The following is a 17500-nucleotide window of genomic DNA, read 5'->3' on the forward strand; positions in this document are numbered from 1 at the left end:
TTTAGAGAAGGCAGCCCAAGTAGGATTCCATATGCGGTTATCGTATGACTTGGTAACACATCCCATCGGTCTAATTACGTAATTTTATAATTCTCCCGGTATTAAGAAAAAGTATACAATATTTTTAAATACCATCGTAGAAACTTGTAAACTATCTATTTACTAGTTTTGATTGGAATCAATGTGTTAACAACAGTTTTAAATGTGAACAGCTATGCTACGATCGCACTTTAAACCTATCATTGGTTCAAGGAATGTGGACTTTGGACTTCAGACTATGGAATTGAAACTGGATATTGACCAAGATATTGTAACATTAAAAAAAACACTAAAATACTGTGAACTTTAATTGTTAATTCCTCACCTGCGCTGCAGCTTCTTTAGCCTGTTGTTCTTCTTTTTTTCTTTGTCGTTCCTCTTGGATATCTTGGAGCCTTGCTTCATGACCCTTGAAACAAAAAATAGTAGTGATAGTATTATGTTATTTTTAAAAGTGGCTTATAAGCCAAAGATCGATCACTAACCCTTAAAAACAGCAACCCTACCTGATGTCGTGAAAGGACTTCAATCTTTTTATTCTGCGCTTCCAATGAGTTTATGAAGGCAATTTCATTCACCTAAATAAACGGACGGTAGAGATGAAATTGAATGACGTCGTCTCTACGACGTCTTTTAACTTGCTTTATTAACTTGCTTTATTCTCGGCAAAACGAGACGGAGTGCATGGCCAGTTTTTTGAATACTGCACAGTTATCTCAATTTTATAAAGGAACAAAGAACAAAGAAGCCTTGATGGGCACCTTCGCGTCCTCTTCCTGAGCTTTGCGTACAATCTCTTGCAGCACCAATAATCTTTGTTGTTCCGCTCTCCTCTGCTTCTCGTCAAGATGTTGCTGACGTTGTTGAACCAATTCGTCTTTGAGCTCACGAGCTTTTTGGACCTTAAAGAAAAACAGCTACTTTAGTGGCTTTCTCTGTTTTCGCCTTCAGGCCCAGCAATACTTCACTCTCAATATGAAATCATCCAAACACAACATTAACGAGGCGTGGTTTTCTGATTTTGGAGATTCATTAGGCACTTAAATTAGAGAGTTTTCGGCCCCATTTAGACGCCGTAGTTTTCATGGGCCGAACTTAACACATTGACTTAAGTACATGAAAAGTTCGGTGACTGAATCAATGGGCCTTATTCGCGTGGCGGCCATATTGGCCAAAGACACTAGTGGATTTCGTACCCTGGGCCTCGAGTTGAAATGTTTGGGAACGAGTTTCGGTGGGGCAAAACAAAAGCTATTTTGATTTGGAACGGCTAAGCCGTTCTTTTCGCCTTGCGTGGCCGGAAATTTCGGCTTCAGCACTGTTGCGGATCGGCTTTCATTCAGAGGTCGAACTAATGCATGCATAAACCTTGTTTTTCCCTTCTATATAATAATCGCTTACAAAATGAATTGCTTTTCTTGGAAATGGCTTTGGAACGGCTGTGGATCGGCCAATTAAGTTCGACGTCTGAATCAACAGGTGTCGTTTTCTTAACTTGTGTGGGCAAGAGTGAATTAGATAAGAGTGTTGATCTATCACTTTGCGGTCTTACCCCAGCACAGTCAAAAACGGATTTATTTGTAGATACACTTTGCGCGCGAAACAAACAAAGGGTCGCCATTTTTAACCACTCAGAAGAAGCCATGTCACGAGTGACTGCTTCTCCCATGCCATTTTCGCGGGAACGGGTATTCTAAAAATAGACTCATTAGTGACTGTGCTGGGGAGCCCACCCATGCCATAACGACACTCTTATCTAATTCACTCTTGTTGTTGGTCGAAACTCGAATTGGCTTCGGCTCATGAAAAGTACGGTGTCTGAATCGGGCCTAAGCAAGGACACCGGCAATGGGTGCGTTCGATTGACCGTATTCTGGAATAGGAATACATGGAATAGAATTTAGAAATCCTTCGTTTTTTACGTAGATTACATTAAAATTGTCGAACACTTGCTAAAATGCTATTTTAAACATATCTGTATTATCCTTGTTGCTTGAAAACGCCAAACATACCATTTTAAATCCTGTCTCTACGTGTTCTTATTCCGGAATAGGGTCAATCGAACGCACCCTAAAACATTACTTAGCGCTACTGTAAGTATTCTGCGATTATCCCATCTTGCTCGCGTTGTACAATACCGCACAATTATCCTGTAACTTGATGGGCGCGAACGATTTTAAAGCGACGATAGAAAATGAATGCTACGTTGTTGTATGCTCAAGTTGTCGCCAAAACCTGAAATTTCAGGATTTCACGTCGTTGTTTTGAGGAGTACGGCAAAGGAATGCAATGGAATACGTGCTGCACGAGTAACACGATTCTTTTTCCCTTTTTAACCGTTATCATTGCCGAAGCCGTCGTCGTTGACTAAACTCCCTAATATATACGACCGCAACGTCGGCGACGAAAACGTTTGGTACGACGGTGAGCGGTTTCGGAGTACAAATAGACAGCGAAAGATCCTCTTTTGCATGCTCAGGTTGTCGTCAAAACCTCAAATGCGATGATTTTACGTCGTTGGTATGTGGAGTATGGAAAAACATGTGATAAAATGCGTGCGGCACGTGCCCCACGACTATTTTACCTATTTCAACCAATCATATTATTGTTCTTTGGCGAAATTAGAGAAAGTGATGTGCCTTCGGTTGTCCCGAGTTCAAATCCACAACTCTCTGTAATGTCCAACTGTTTGCCTCCTCAGAGACTTTCTTAACGCTGCGTTAATCATTCAAAATGCTTGTTTCTATACTGAAGGCCCCAGAGGCTTTTAAAGCTTAAAAGCTGTAACTAAACTGACGGTGTATGAAAGGTTCTTTCTTTTAATTTCAATCTATCCATTTCTTTATTACTTGTTTACAGAATTTCTTTACTTACCTATTCAACCTACAATGACAACAACAACAACAACAAAACAAAAGCCTTCGGACAGAAAAATTGGAATCAAGGTAATATTCCTACCTTTTCCGAGAGAATTTGAAGACTCTGCAATCTTTCCTCAAGTCGCCTTTCCCTTTGTTGCTGAGCTTTTTTCTACATGGTAAAACAATTGACCATAAGAGCCAGTCCGTACAATTGTGTTGTTTCTCTTCACCGCACCGCTTGATAAACGCGCAGACTTCGTAGTTCAGTTGTATTCTTTCCGATGGTGACTCGTACGAGTCGAACCTACGACCTTCAGATTACTAATTCGGATTCTCTAGCCCTGAGATATAGAAGACTAGTGAGAGCTGGGAGGCACGTCCCAAAATACTGCTAGGACTCAAATTGTCGAAACAGTACGTTCTCAAAGTTGTAGTGAAGGAGTGGCAAATGTTAACCTAGGTAAAATAAATGACTGTTTTGTTTCAGTTTTTACTGCTGTCAATCATATTTGCGATAACAGTTGGAGGATTTTTCAACTACAAGAAAGCGACAAAGTGCATCCGCCAATCACACTCAGGGTTTTCTTTAAGGTTTTAAGTAGCCGGATTTTTTTGTAAAGTAGACGGTTGTGGATCCGGAGGACCCACACGATGGGCTTTAGCCCATCGCTTCTAGGGGGGTCCGGGGGCATGTTCCCCCGGAAAATTTTTGAAAACTGAATGCCGGAAAATGCATTTCCTGGCATTTTGGGCCATGCAACTCAAACATTAGAGGGATGAATCAAGCTGCAATTATACTATGAAAACCATGTTACTCAAAGAAAGACGAAGCGACATTTCAATAATACAACCCTATAAACAAAAAGATGAGTGATATTTTTTGTATCTTTTTGGTGGTTTTGCTGGAGCTAACGAGCCTGGCAAATATTGCCACCTGACAACTTGTAAACATGGCACATACTTTGAAGGACTAGACCAGCAAAGGCTTCTGATTGGTTGTTAAATTAAGAAGCTGATTGGAGGATACTAATTAGCCAATGGCGTAAAGGATGTTTCGATCCTGTTTAGGTGTGAAGATGACACACATTCGTTCCATTGTGTAATTAGCGGGAAAATATGCTTGCGGAACTTGGTTGTAGTAATTTCGAAAATTGAAAATCACTCGAGCTGTTTAAGAGTGTGGTTTTTTTTCCGAAGAGTTTAGGAGTTCCGTAAAGCAGTGAGAGTTGATCAAGAGTGACATTGGATAAAGATCCGTTGTCATGTTGAAGCGTAGAGATGCCCTCGAGAGGACGAGCACTTACGCGGGCAAGTAGGATTTAACTCCGAGGAGCGTTACGTTCAAGTGCTTAAATAAAGTCTACGAGTCCTCAGCTTCTACGTTCGCTATAAATGATCAACTGAAAGGTTCGAAGTGAAAACGGAGGAGCGGTTAGTGAATGATCAGGGGCTAGTTTTGTTCCTCAGTTTAGTTGTGGTAAGAGATGCGTGAACGCAGGCTGAGCGTGTTGCTTGCAGAACATCATATGTAAATTTCCTTCTGGATTGAGAACAAACCTTTTGAAAGTGTTTCTTTGTTTACAAGTTTTTTTATGATTGCGGCGTGATTAAAGGAAGTTTTGGGCGGACTAAAACGTCCTTGAGTGATTTTTCCTTCCGGTAATATACAATCGGTGGCTGTTTAAAGATATCGAAATCCAATGTGGCGGACAACAAATCATATTGTTCCTACTTTCCCGCCACCGCAGCAAGATTTTTTCAAAACAAAAGTCTCAAGCATAACGTTTTTAAACTGCCCTTGAGTCAGAAGTCTTTTATGTGTTTTCAGAAAAGATAGACACTGCAAATTTTTATTTGTATTGAGCCCAAGTAGTTTAGACCTCATAAACATCATCTCCTCTACATGTCTTGACTCTTCAAACAATGAAAGTAGCCGGCGAAACCTGACAGAGAAGCCGGCGAAGTTCGCCGGCTGCCGGCTCTTATATACAACCCTGACACTGTTTCGCAAGTTAATGTCAAGTCACGTGCATAATTTGATTACCGACAATGACATTGATTGACATTGATTTCAACCTTCGATCTTCAAGCTCTATTTCTGTTAACCAGATTTTGATGCTTACCTGTATCTACTTGAAACTAAGCACCGCCACAGAAGTAAGTGAATGTACTTTGTAAAGATTATTGTCAAAATTGTCATTCGGTTAACTCTAGCGTTATTTACAAATTCAGATCAAACAGTTGTTGAGTGGTTGGGTTGTTGAATTGTCCCGAATCAACTCGAAGCAATAATTAAATTACAATTATACGAGTTGTGGCGAAGTTTGTGCATTGCTGCGCGTTTACACGAAACAAACACCGCGGAATGTGACGGACTCCTTGTTCCGTTCTGCTCAAGCTATTAACGGCAGCAAAAAACCAAAAAACAAAAGCGTTTATCGACATTTGAGCTACAGTGTAGCATAGCTATTCAGTCATTTATTCGTTATCTTAGAGAGGATCTACCCTATCTACGCGATACAAAACATACTTGTTTTTCTTCATGAATGCGAATGACTTCCTCCAGTGGTCTGTTGACAAATCAAAGGAAAATAAGGGAAAGGAAATTCAATGGTTTTCGTAGATACAATAAAGTTGCCTTTGCCATTAAACCTGATCATGAAGATAACGGTAATAATAATAGTAATAATTATAATAATAATAACAACAACAACAATAACAATAATAGTGAGTGCAAGTACCGAGAGTGTCTAATTGGCGTGGGTGGGTCATGGGTCATGGGTCATGGGTCGTGGGTCCCTAACCCTAACCTAACCCTAAACCATTTTTTATCAACGACTGGAAATTCTCGAAACAGACAAGACCTAAGACCTAAGACAAATTTGGACCGAGCAGTGAGGGAGCTAATATTTAACATTTTTCATCTGCAAACAAACACGACCCACCACTCACCTACCCACCACCCACCTACCCACGACCCACCCACCCACGCGATTTAGCCTCACCCGACTTGGGCAGAAGTGAGAAATAGTATGATCACCAACCGGATAGTGTGGTAGAAAACGAGAGATGTACGATACTGTAGGATAAGACCATACAATGTGATCATGTTATCAAGGCCAGAAGCCCTGATATTGTTGTTGTTGAAAAGGAGAGTAACAAGGCAATTGTTGTGGATATTGCTTCACCGTGGGATCACAGAGTACATATGAAAACGAGGGTCAAAAGATTGATAAGTACCAAGATTTGAAGAGGGAGATTGGAAGACTATGGGGTATCAGACAGCAGGAAGTTGTTTAGTTGTTGGTGCATTCGTAGCTGTAAGCAAAAGGTTGGATACATGGCTTGATATGCTGGGGATTACCATTAGGACAGGATTGCTTCAGAAAACAGCTTTGTTATGTTGGGAACAGCACTTGAAGATTTTAAGGAAGGTGTTGGAAAGATGAAGGAAAAGGAATGACTCAAGGGATCTTTGACCATTGGATATGTCTCGCTCCCTTGGTGTAATGTCAGTATAACATCCACCAGAGCTAAAGCATTAAGACAATAATAATAATTTGTGGATGGTAAAGTGACCGGCAACAATTGATGAGAAAACATACAACACCGGAATTTAGAAACAATAGTTTATTGCAGTACTTTTGACAATGATGACAACTTCAACCGTGATGATGATGATGATGATGATGATGATGATGATGATGATGATGATGATGATGATGACGATCGTGGTGGTGGTGATGATGTTGGGAGGCGGCTTGGTGTAGTGGTTTGGGTGTTCGGTTTGCACGCGGTTGCCCCAGGTTCAAATCCCGTTCTAACTTCTGGTTTGGATTTGTTTCCGGTTGTCCCGGATTCAACTCTACCACGCTTTATAAAAAGCCAACCGGGGCCGGTTTCTCAAAGCCTGGTTAGCGCTAACCGTTGGTTAAGAGGTATCAGAACCTATAGGTTTCCATGGTATTTAACGCCGGTTAGCGCCAACCATACTTCGAGCAACCAGCCCCCTGGTTGTCTCCTGCCAGTTGGGTTCTCAACTTCTCAATCATGTTTCTCTTTAAGTTTGAATTCGATCTGATAAAGATTACGGCAACGACGCTATTACAAACACTGATGCATAGGACAACGCGTGAGGAAACGGATAAAAACGACAAAATTGCTGCATCCCGAGCATCCAAATAACTTCACAGCCGTAATGGTTTGATTACGAAGTTATTCACCTTTTACGTGAAGGCGAGGAGAGTCTCTGGTGAAGATGCACAGCTCGACCAGGCAGCCTCTCAGCTTGTTCCACTAAATCTCCCCAGCTGTTCTCCTGGTCAGGCGAATGCTCCGCTGCAACACAGCATAACATTAACAAGATTAATATCATTGAAAAGGAACATACCTCAATTCTTCTCAGTTTGTAAAATTCACCTACCAAGCGATAATGTACACATTTTGCAATTTTCTCCTATCAAAAAAATTTTTTCATACCATCGTACTTGGCTATCATCTCTTCCCATGTCAGAGGACTTTCGGAGTTCGTCAACATGGTCTACAACAAAGAATGAAAGAAATGCAGAAAACAGCCAATGCCCAACGTTTTCCTGTTAAAAAATTACACTGGAATACAAAGTACTATTTAACGACGTGGTTTCTAATTAAAATGACATGTTCCCACAGAGGAGAGAGATGTAGCAGCGTGCTTGCGGTTAGCGTTTGGCGTTTTGCCAAAAATCCAAGCATAATTTCTGATTTTCTTGCATTTCTCGCCAGTTACCTACAGATATCGAGCGAGTTTCAGAAAGCGAGACAAAAGGTAGAATAAAAGGATTTTCCTATGATTCTTCTATGACAAGCACCAGAACGTAGTTTGCCGTTTGTTGCAAACCCAACGCTAAATCTCTGTATTTTCCTGCGCTCGCTGCAAGCTGCAAGAATTTGTTTACATAATCATGACTGGCTCATCAATAATTCAAGTCTCTTGTGATTGGCCGAACTAGGAGCCCATGAGTAAGTGCGAACACCTGTCCTATATTCCTGTCACGGCGTTTTCACAGGACCGATTTATTTTTAGATTGAATTTCCCGCGAATGAGACTCCCGAGGAAGCCCGATGATGAATCTCATGAAACTAACTTGGCGTTGTTGCGTCACCGGTCTGGAACGGTCCTTTTTTTTTTTTCCACGAGGGAATCGAAATGGTATAGTCCAAAAATACACACCACCCATTCAATGATGCGAACTTACACTATCCCCATTCGTGGTACCGCTACAATTCAAAGGGTCGATTTCTCCCATTTCACTGATATCCTCGCATTCCTCCTTCTGCTCCATGTCCGAAATTGGACTCTCGCTTTCACCGTTTATTGCTGTCACCAGTTCTTCTTCCTCTGCAATTTCCTTGACCAAGCTTTCCTCGAGTTCAATCACAGAGGCAATCATCTGGTTTTGACATTCCTCAATTTGCTTGGACAAACTCTCCTCTTGCTCCGTGGCAGCAGACAGCGCTTTCTCGTGCTCGATGTCTGATAAAGAAGCCTGCTCTTCCAAGCCGTTGTCCTCTGGAGGTGTTTCTACCTCACGGACAAGGGTTGTTTCCGAAGAATTCTCCGTAAATTGTAACGGTATTGAAGTTGTCTCACTACCAGCATCTTCGCCGATATGAACTTCATTACCATCAGAATTGCAATTTGCACCATTCAGAGAATTTTCCGGCGTTGAATGATTTAATTTCATGTCTGGCTTTCCACTTGGCACACGGTCATGAGAGAACTTGTTTCCTTTCCGTGAATTAACACCGTGTAGCTTTCTGCCACGGTGTACAGTTTCCCAGCCTTCTTCATCACCTGTGTCATTTTCATGATCTGCATTTCCAAAAGAATTCTTCGATTCTGAACTTGCAATGGGTCCATTGATTGCTACTGTGCTTTTCACAACAGCAGGGACATTCGGTCCCCTCGAAGTAGTTCCACGAACTTTGTCTGCCCAAGATTGCACATGCCCTGGAGTGGCTACCTGACTTAGCGACTGGTTCCCTGGAGAAGCTGCCTGTGAATTGAAATCCAGGCTGAGGACTGGACTAGTGGCACTTTTATCCAATGTCGACTGCGAAACGGGAGCACTTGAGAACAAGGTTTTGCCTGGCGAAGATTTTCTAACTTCCCAAGCAAGCGAGGTTGGCCTGAGGAAATAAATACAAGCACGAGTTTGTTCAAGGTACTTAATTGCAAATCAAGAAAACTGACATTCGTTTTAGTGGCAAGGTTACTTGGGCATCACGGCTATGGTTAGAGTAACTTTTGCGTAGGGTTACGAGTCGGAGAAAAACCTTGCGACATTTATCCTCTGATTGGCCTGGACAGATGAGACTTTATGACGTTTATCACACATTGCATCTCTTTACCTTGCACTACTGGACATACTTGCACACTGAAACTAAGGCTCAACGCTAAACCCTAAGACTTGCAATCAAGTCACTACCGATTTTACTGGTGAAAATTCTGACATACACGGATAAGCTCAAGAAGGGCACTTTTGTTTGTTTTTCTCATGCTGAAAAATGATAACTGGTTGAACCGCAAGCATATGCTTGCATTACATTGTATGTGTGGACATACAGCAGTCATGATTACAAGTTTATTTACATCCTAGTGAAATCTCTAATCTTGTTGTGGTAAGTTAACAACTGCACTGGGTACCTGAGATGTCAAAGACCTCTCACGCCACAGGGAGCTCTGAGACGGAGACTGCTCCCAAGGTATTACAAACCCTGGCAACCCATCTATGAGCCCCCAAGAAGCAGGGGAGACAGCCATACTTGTTCAAAAGGTGGATAACGCCATTGGAAAGCACAATTTGTTTTGCAATGACTTATACACTGGATAGTGATTTATCCATCATCATGATGTACAGTTTATGTACAGTTTGCGCTTTGGTCAATTAGTGGAGTTAGCGCTATATAAATTATGTTAAATTAATTAATTAATTAATTATCCAATGGATAGCGCTATCCATCTTTTTAACAACTGGGGCCAGGCAATGAACACAAGTCATCGTGATGTACAGTTCATGCGCCCTGGTCTAAAAAATCTCTGCCCATCATACCTACATAGATGGTATTGCCCAGGGTTGACTCCATACAATTGCATTTAACTGCATTACAAAAGATGTACCTATTCTTGTAATCTGCCTTCTCAAATGCATCTTGTACATTTATTCTGTCAATCAAAGCACTGAAATCTCGACGACACTGGTCCAACATCATTATAACTTCCTGTTAAAACAAGAAAAAAAAAAATGTTATTTGCCAGCTGGGAGGTCCGTTAGCTAAAAACTGTGACAGAGGTCTTGAAAATGCTGCCTGAGGCTGCAGGCCGAGGGCAGCTTTTTCAAGACCAAGGTCACATTATTTTCTTTCGCTACACAGACCAACCCTTAGCTGGTAAATAACCTATTTATTTTTTTCCTTTCTCTCACTCTTCCTCTCTGAATTCACTTTTTTAATTGTTGACTTGCACCGCACATGATAGTGAATGCAGTAAGCGACTTACAAACTAAACGTTTCAAAGAGAAATACTTTTATTTGAATCTATTTTCACGCCTCTTCTGTATGTAAACAGATTCTGTGTCAAAAAATTGAAATTTAAGGTCATTACACAAGCTCACGCAACCAGGGCTAGGATTCCGTCCGGAATCGCCAGCAAGACAGAAAAATTCTGCCTGCTCTCAGAGCAAATCAGATTGTAGGATTCACAGGATTCCACCCGCTCACGCATTGAGAAAAAAAAATCGTTTATTTCAATAGACCATTTTCCAGTTCTGTGCTCAGTCACCAGGCCTTTGAATAAAACTGAGGATGGAGTTGACCTTGCTTTGATACAAACCTCAAGAGTTTCTATTTACATTATCAGTGACGTTTGTATCAAATCAAGGTCAACTACAGTCTCGCTTTTATTCAAAGGCCTGGTAACTGAGCACGGAACTGTAAAATGGTCTATTGGAAAGCTAACAGGCCAGCTGGCCCCTACGTTTTGAGATTTGGTCGCCAGCTCAAGTACTTAAGTCACCAAAAATTTTCGGCCCTTCATGCCAAGCCAAAAGTCAGAGCGCTGGATAATTTGACTTGAAAATAAATCATTGGACAAAAATTTAATGTACATCAATCACAAGTTAGCATTGCTAATTAATTAATTTGATTGTGAAGGAGTCGACTGTTCCAGACATGGTGATATGATATCCGCATTTATATACTCATGATCCTTGGAGGTGCTTTTAATTTCGCAAACCCTTCCCTTAACATGCAAACAGACTCAATTTGTGCAAAGGTATTCACTTGAAAACAGTGTGAGCCTTTGCACTTATGCTAATGCTAGAGAACACTAAATTTCCTCATTATTCTATTCACTGTACCTTAAGGACAGTGGTACATTTTTTTTTTTAAATTAAATTTTGATTAACACAATTCATTATGAACAACAATAATTATTTCATTTCTTTCTTATTATTTCGGAGAATTACAGTTGAACGGAAAAAGTGCTATGTTATATACGTAAGCTTGAAACCAATTTTAATACTGGGTAATGTTCTCACCAGGCTGCGCCCTTGCAGGATTCACGCACAAAAAATTCGCAATCGGCGCACAGTAATCTACAACACTATGTGACCCTGAAAGGTTTGGAAAATACTTGTTTATAGTTCATCAATGGTTAGAATGTTTTTTCGAAGTTTCACTAGGCAAAAAAGCAATGTGAACCTGTGAATCAAACAGGACGAACACAGTTAACCCGCCAGACGGAGGCTAGTTTGTGGTCACATTGCTGGCCACATTTACCGAAAGCTCAATTCTCGGAATATTCACTTTGCGGTCCGTTCAACAAAAAAGATTAACATTGTTCTTTTCAAGCTCTAAAGCTAGGAGGTTGGAGGTACAAGAAGCCAATCCACCTGTAGAAGACAATTTTGTTCCAAATAAAATTAAGAGTTTTTAGGAAATCTTGGATGTGATGAAGTTCATGAAAGATGTAGATTTCAAAGGCTACGTGCATTAACGCATAAAGTATAGACTGCTATTGGACATTCATTGCACTCCTTTTGATGAATAAAAAAATTAAATAATCTAGCTTAGCGGCTATGGCCCGGTTGCTCAAATCCTGCTTAGTGCTAACCATTGGTTAAGAGATATCAAAACCTATAGGTTTCCATGGTATTTAATGCTGGTTAACGCTAACCATGCTTTGAGCAACCTGGGCCTGACTGGCGACTAAGTAAGAAAAGTTAGTTGCCAGCGAATAAAATCTAGTCGCATTGCGACCTCAGCGGTCGAAATGTCAAGCATTGATAATTATTATACTCCAATTAACCCATGGACTCCTGAACCGTCTGGTATTAAACTGAGTAAAATCGTCTCCCAGGGCTGCAGGGATGGCGCAGTGGTGAGAGCACTCACCTCCCACCGATGTCGTCCGGGTTCGATTCCCAGACTCGGCATCATATGTGGGTTGAGTTTGTTGGTCCTCTCCTCTGCTTCGAGAGGTTTTTCTCCAGGTACTTCAGTTTTCCCCTCTCTTCAAAAACCCAACATTTGACTTTACATGTATTTGCCTTAATTGTTGATTTCAGTTTAAAGTATCCCCAATTAGTGTTCCTTTCCTTTCCTTTCAATGGGTTAACAAATTAAATTTTAAGATCTGTTTGCAGAATAGTTAATAACACAAAAGTCACACAATACAAGTACATTGTACCTGGCATTCAACAATGCTCTCGTCAGCCTCGCATGTTCCATAGATTTCATCCACTGCCCTTTTTAGGTTATCAAAGAGGTAGCTCCAATAACGGGCTCTCAAATCATTTTTCTTTCCTGAAAATGAACCAGAAAGCTTCCTGCTTCCTGAGCGAGACCTCCCTGGTGATTTGGCACCTCCCTTCTGTGCAGGGGATCCCTCCCTGTCTGAAGAGCCAGACTTCTCAGGTGTGGACGTGCGTCTCTTATTCATCATCTTAGCTTTAGACTTTCTACCTGTGAATTAACAATGATGACTGGAGTATAAATTTTTGACAAAATCCCAGTGTTGCCAAGAGGACTCCAACCAATGACCTCCCAAATTCTAGTTTGGTTGCTCTATCCCTGGGATAATCGGAGGCTTGGGGGTGCCCAACCATAACACTACACTCAAGGTAGCAATAATTTGTTTGTATAAACTTAGGGAGAGGTAGACAGTAATATTGCCTTTCACCAAAGTACATGTAGAACCAAAAGAAAATAGCTTCAATTCACAAGAAACATGGTACTAAATTTTGAAGGGATTTTATGTTCTGATGCCAAATTGCCGATGACACAAAATTACATGTAATAAATTAATAATAAAACAATCAGACAATACCAGTATTTACTCAATATTGCATAATTTGACATAGTTTATTTCACTCTGGTTGATTTCTGAGTCAAGGATTACTACAATATGATAATTATGATTATTGATTATATATCCTGATACAAAGGCATACCACCGTAAAGAAGCTTTCAACGAGACTTTTTCTAGATCCAAGGTTAAATTGATCAAGTTAACTTAGCACACTAGGAAGTGGCCTTTGGGTCAAAATTATTTGAAAGTGCTTCGACCTAAACTCAAATATTTTTTCGTAGAGACAATATTAATTTCCCCAGCAAAAGTAAACATGTTTTACCATTCTTATCTCAAAATTTCACTTTTTGTCCACCTCGCAAGACATGCAAAGTTATCCAAACTAAAGTAGCAGTAATTTGGACCCATGATCATTTGTGACCTTAAATTCAAGATTAGACCCATGCCTCTCACATTACGGTCGTGGGTCCAGATTATCGCTAGTTCTGCCAATTTTATATGGTTTGCACGGCACAGAAAAAGTGGAATTCTGGGTGACAATGTTGACATATGTTTGCTTTCGATGGGAAGATCTAATTAATTAATTAGGAACAAAAAATATTTGAGTTTACATGCACTTCGAGTATATGATTCTTTCTTACAACAGCACCATTAAATTTAAAAAGGGAAATTTATAGCAATTAATTTAACTTAAATCAGGAAAAAGGCAGATTAATAAAAAGCTTTACTTCATGAAGTAAAATGTACAAAGTAGGAGGAAAAATATGTTTAATGGACGTGCAAGAAAATCACATCCTGATTAAAACAAAAAAACATTGAATTTAAGTCTGAGCCATTAATTAAATTTTATCTTTCACTGTAAGCCTCTGACAGAGCCAGACTAACAGTCATTATCCTTACTTAAGGAAAAGGTACAGTGTACTAAATTCAATGGAAACCATTTTTCCAATGATAAATGTAACATTTGCAATTCAAATAGTCTGAGCACCAAGACAAACGAAATAAAATACAACTTCAATAATTTTCAATAGAGGAATGATAGTTAATTGTCTGGAGGTACAAGTCATGTATTTACATCCTTTTTTTAAGAGAAAATAAAAATCGCACATTCTTACATGTAAGATCATGAAAGTGAAATAAACATAATATTATAATATCTATTTTTATGGAATGAAAGAGAAAGAGATGAAAATGAAAACAAAACACTCAGACAAAATGTAAACACTGTTTGGACATTCTGGCCCTTTAAGAAAATACTGTGATTACCATGCCGAAGCCTTTCAAAAAATATACAATCACTGTGGGGTATTTTTCAGACAAAATTAATACATGTATTACTAACTAGACAAACCCACATGTAGGCAACATAAAAATCAAAACAACAACAAATAAATTGTTAGCTGCATTTTACAAAACCTACAAGTGCAGTAGCCTTCAACTACAAGATATTAAAATATTATTCAAATTGCAGTTTGAAAGACAGTGGGAAGCTCTGCAGGTTTCCATTAAAATTGAAAGTTTCATTGATTAATTTTTCATGTCGTCTAAACTAAAGAATACTAATTTTATGAAACCTCCTTCCATCCTTACAAATACAGATCCTTTCGACTAAAATGCAGGGGACCTAAAATGCAAAATTTATGACTTAAGGTTAAAAGAATTAAAAGCCACCTCAACTAATTCCAGATCTAAAATCCTACCAAAAGATGGCTAATTGCCTCAGCAGCTGACTGTACAGTACAACATTTTACCTACCCTTTTCAAACTGATCAGATGTAGTCACAGAAAAGTTTTGTTTGTCTCCCCACATGGGTGTGGATTTCTGATTCAAAACCGAGAAACAAGATAGTTTATAGAAGCACCTGTCCTCTGTTTAATTGACAGGCATGAATTCGGTATTATTGGATTTTGCTTCAAAGAATGCACTATGCAGTTGTCTTGGATCAAACATGTAACTGGGCGACTGAATTGTAATCAAACGAGAATTAATATCAAATACATAAAATAAATGTACATGTATAAATGCAGCTTGCATATTATTAACAGTAGACAATGTGTTTTTGAAAAAATTAATTATTCATAGTGACAAGAACAGTCTCACTGTTGGAGATATTTTAAGCACTCCATGTGCAATACACTGGAGCCTTGCATATTTTTATTTCTATTTTTATCAGTGGAGTCACAGCTTGGATAAATGAACTTCAGATTCTTGACATTACATTTACTTAGCACAACATATTATTGTTATAACAAATTATTACTTGTTCTGATAAAAAAAGTAATTTATGAGGAAATTAATTTCACAGTCCATTACATGTACAACATGTACCATGAAGATCATCAACGTTTTTTAAGAAATCCTTTTTTATAATGATAGTGATTATGATACTAACAATAGGACATTAATGTAGAATTATTACTTGACGTACAACAGGAAACATTTCATTTTGACAGAAATTCACTGGACAAACTACACATGCAATTAATTAGAAAACTATTTAGCAACATTAACTAAAAAAATAAAAGGTAAGAATAATAAGTCTAATAGCACAATGTTCTTATGGGACGAATAATAAAATATTTAATTACAAAGTATCATGGGGAATTGGGATGAGTTGCTTCACTTGGACAAGTGGATTTATAAGAGAGAGTGAACTGGTCCAGAGATAGGGAAGTTCAGGTGAGTAAAAAGACGAGTCTTGAGAAATGTGAAATGTCTGTGAAAAGTGTTATAGAGGGGGTGGGTACAAGGGGTATTCAAGGAGGGGGCCACCTGGAAGATACAAGGAGATAAATGTGTGAAGGAAGGGTGGGGTGGGATAGAGGCAAAGGGGCAGATCAGGGAGGGGTAGGAGAAGTATAATACAGAAAAGGAATGTCTTGTTCTTTTTGAAACCCCCTTAAAAAAACCAAGCCCTTGTCTTTTAACTACACCCCCAAAAAAAGGAAAATCCCTTTTTAGACAGTTGGTAAAATAAACCAGTTTAAAAATTTCATCTGGCTCAAAAATTTTGGGCTGGTTCAAAAATCTTGAACTGGTTTAAAAAGAAAATGAACCAGGGCGCAAAATTGAACTACAACATATACATGTATGTGGGTTGAGTTTGCTGCTTCTTTACTCCGCTGAAAGAGGCTATGTAAAATAATATAAAATTATGTGAAAAAATTACTCGATTCTGAATGGCTGAGAGCAGTGCAGTTCAAGTGTAACAGACTGCAAACGGTGTAATACCATTGCAAATCTGGATTATGATTGGCTAATAAACAATAGGGTTTGGTCAGAACCAATCAAATCTTTTGTTTTCAAATCAAGCGTGCGCCCTTGATGGCGCAATTATGGCGCAATTTTTTTCCTGATTGCATGATACGTGTGCGTTTCTTCTCTTCTGCTTAGCCATCTCGCATTTTTTCATGTATATTATTAAGTAATCACATGATTTTTCTCACACAATTTGGAATAAATAAGCACTAGTAAATTTTTTCAAAGACCACAAATTGCATTTGCCCTAAGGGCTTGTGCAATTTTGGTTGTTTTTAAAAAAAAATACTTGTGCTTATTTATTCCAAATTGCACTCGAAATCATGTGATTACTGACAGTACCTATACTTATTGGCGTATCACTTATGCTCGACAACTACGCAACCTTTTTACTCGTCAATGGGGAACCCCTGGGAGTCAATGGGTTAAGACTGAATAATAAACTGATCATCATAGTTTTTGTCGTCATCAGCATCGTCATTATTACCATGGGATGAGATAATCACAGTGACTCATTGTTTGAGGCCACTGGAGGAGTAGTTAATCCCAACAAGGGTGTCTGGCTACCTGCAGGAAGGGTAAGTACTATCAAGAATGTGTGCTCTCAAGGACCAAAAGATGGGAAAATTATACATGTATTTTTCACTTTCAAAGTTACATGTACATGTAACAGATCTGAACTGTTTGCTTCAGCAACCAGCAGGGAAAGAACAGAATCTCGAATGACAACATTAGATTAGAGCCCCTGGCGCTCTACTCCAATCGCATGGTCCACTTACTGTAGCTCAAACCATGAAATATTAAACATGGTAAAAAACGGTAAAAAAATTTAAAATGCGACGTTCGGCTTAACTTAAGTCATTATCAAAAATCGGCAACAAAATCACCGTAGTTGAGATACTTTGCCAACAGAAGACACTGGTAATGACACTTTCAGTGTTTTCAAAGATCCAAAAAGTACTTTTGTGGGAACCCGTTCCCCCTCCCCCCCCC

The 17500-nt window shown here is 39.3% G+C and overlaps 1 protein-coding gene across 2 annotated transcripts in view; it reads right to left on the reverse strand.

Moving 5' to 3' along the window:
• LOC137992226 (S phase cyclin A-associated protein in the endoplasmic reticulum-like) overlaps positions 1 to 17500 on the reverse strand; it is a 41248-nt gene that overhangs the window by 22033 nt on the left and 1715 nt on the right. The window contains exons 1-11 of one of the 2 annotated variants that reach the window (XM_068837418.1): positions 15000 to 15189; positions 12628 to 12898; positions 10060 to 10160; positions 8135 to 9068; positions 7380 to 7440; positions 7124 to 7238; positions 5431 to 5470; positions 2998 to 3069; positions 801 to 941; positions 546 to 617; positions 365 to 448 (exon numbers count right to left, since the gene is read on the reverse strand). In XM_068837418.1, the coding sequence (XP_068693519.1) occupies positions 365 to 448; positions 546 to 617; positions 801 to 941; positions 2998 to 3069; positions 5431 to 5470; positions 7124 to 7238; positions 7380 to 7440; positions 8135 to 9068; positions 10060 to 10160; positions 12628 to 12898; positions 15000 to 15058 (1950 nt within the window). In that variant the 5' untranslated portion in view covers positions 15059 to 15189. Of the gene's footprint in view, positions 1 to 364; positions 449 to 545; positions 618 to 800; positions 942 to 2997; positions 3070 to 5430; positions 5471 to 7123; positions 7239 to 7379; positions 7441 to 8134; positions 9069 to 10059; positions 10161 to 12627; positions 12903 to 14999; positions 15190 to 17500 lie in introns of those variants that run through there. The other variant, XM_068837417.1, reaches the window with a different exon arrangement.

The sequence above is a fragment of the Montipora foliosa genome, chromosome 2 (genome assembly GCF_036669935.1).
Source record: "Montipora foliosa isolate CH-2021 chromosome 2, ASM3666993v2, whole genome shotgun sequence".
NCBI lineage: Eukaryota > Metazoa > Cnidaria > Anthozoa > Scleractinia > Acroporidae > Montipora > Montipora foliosa.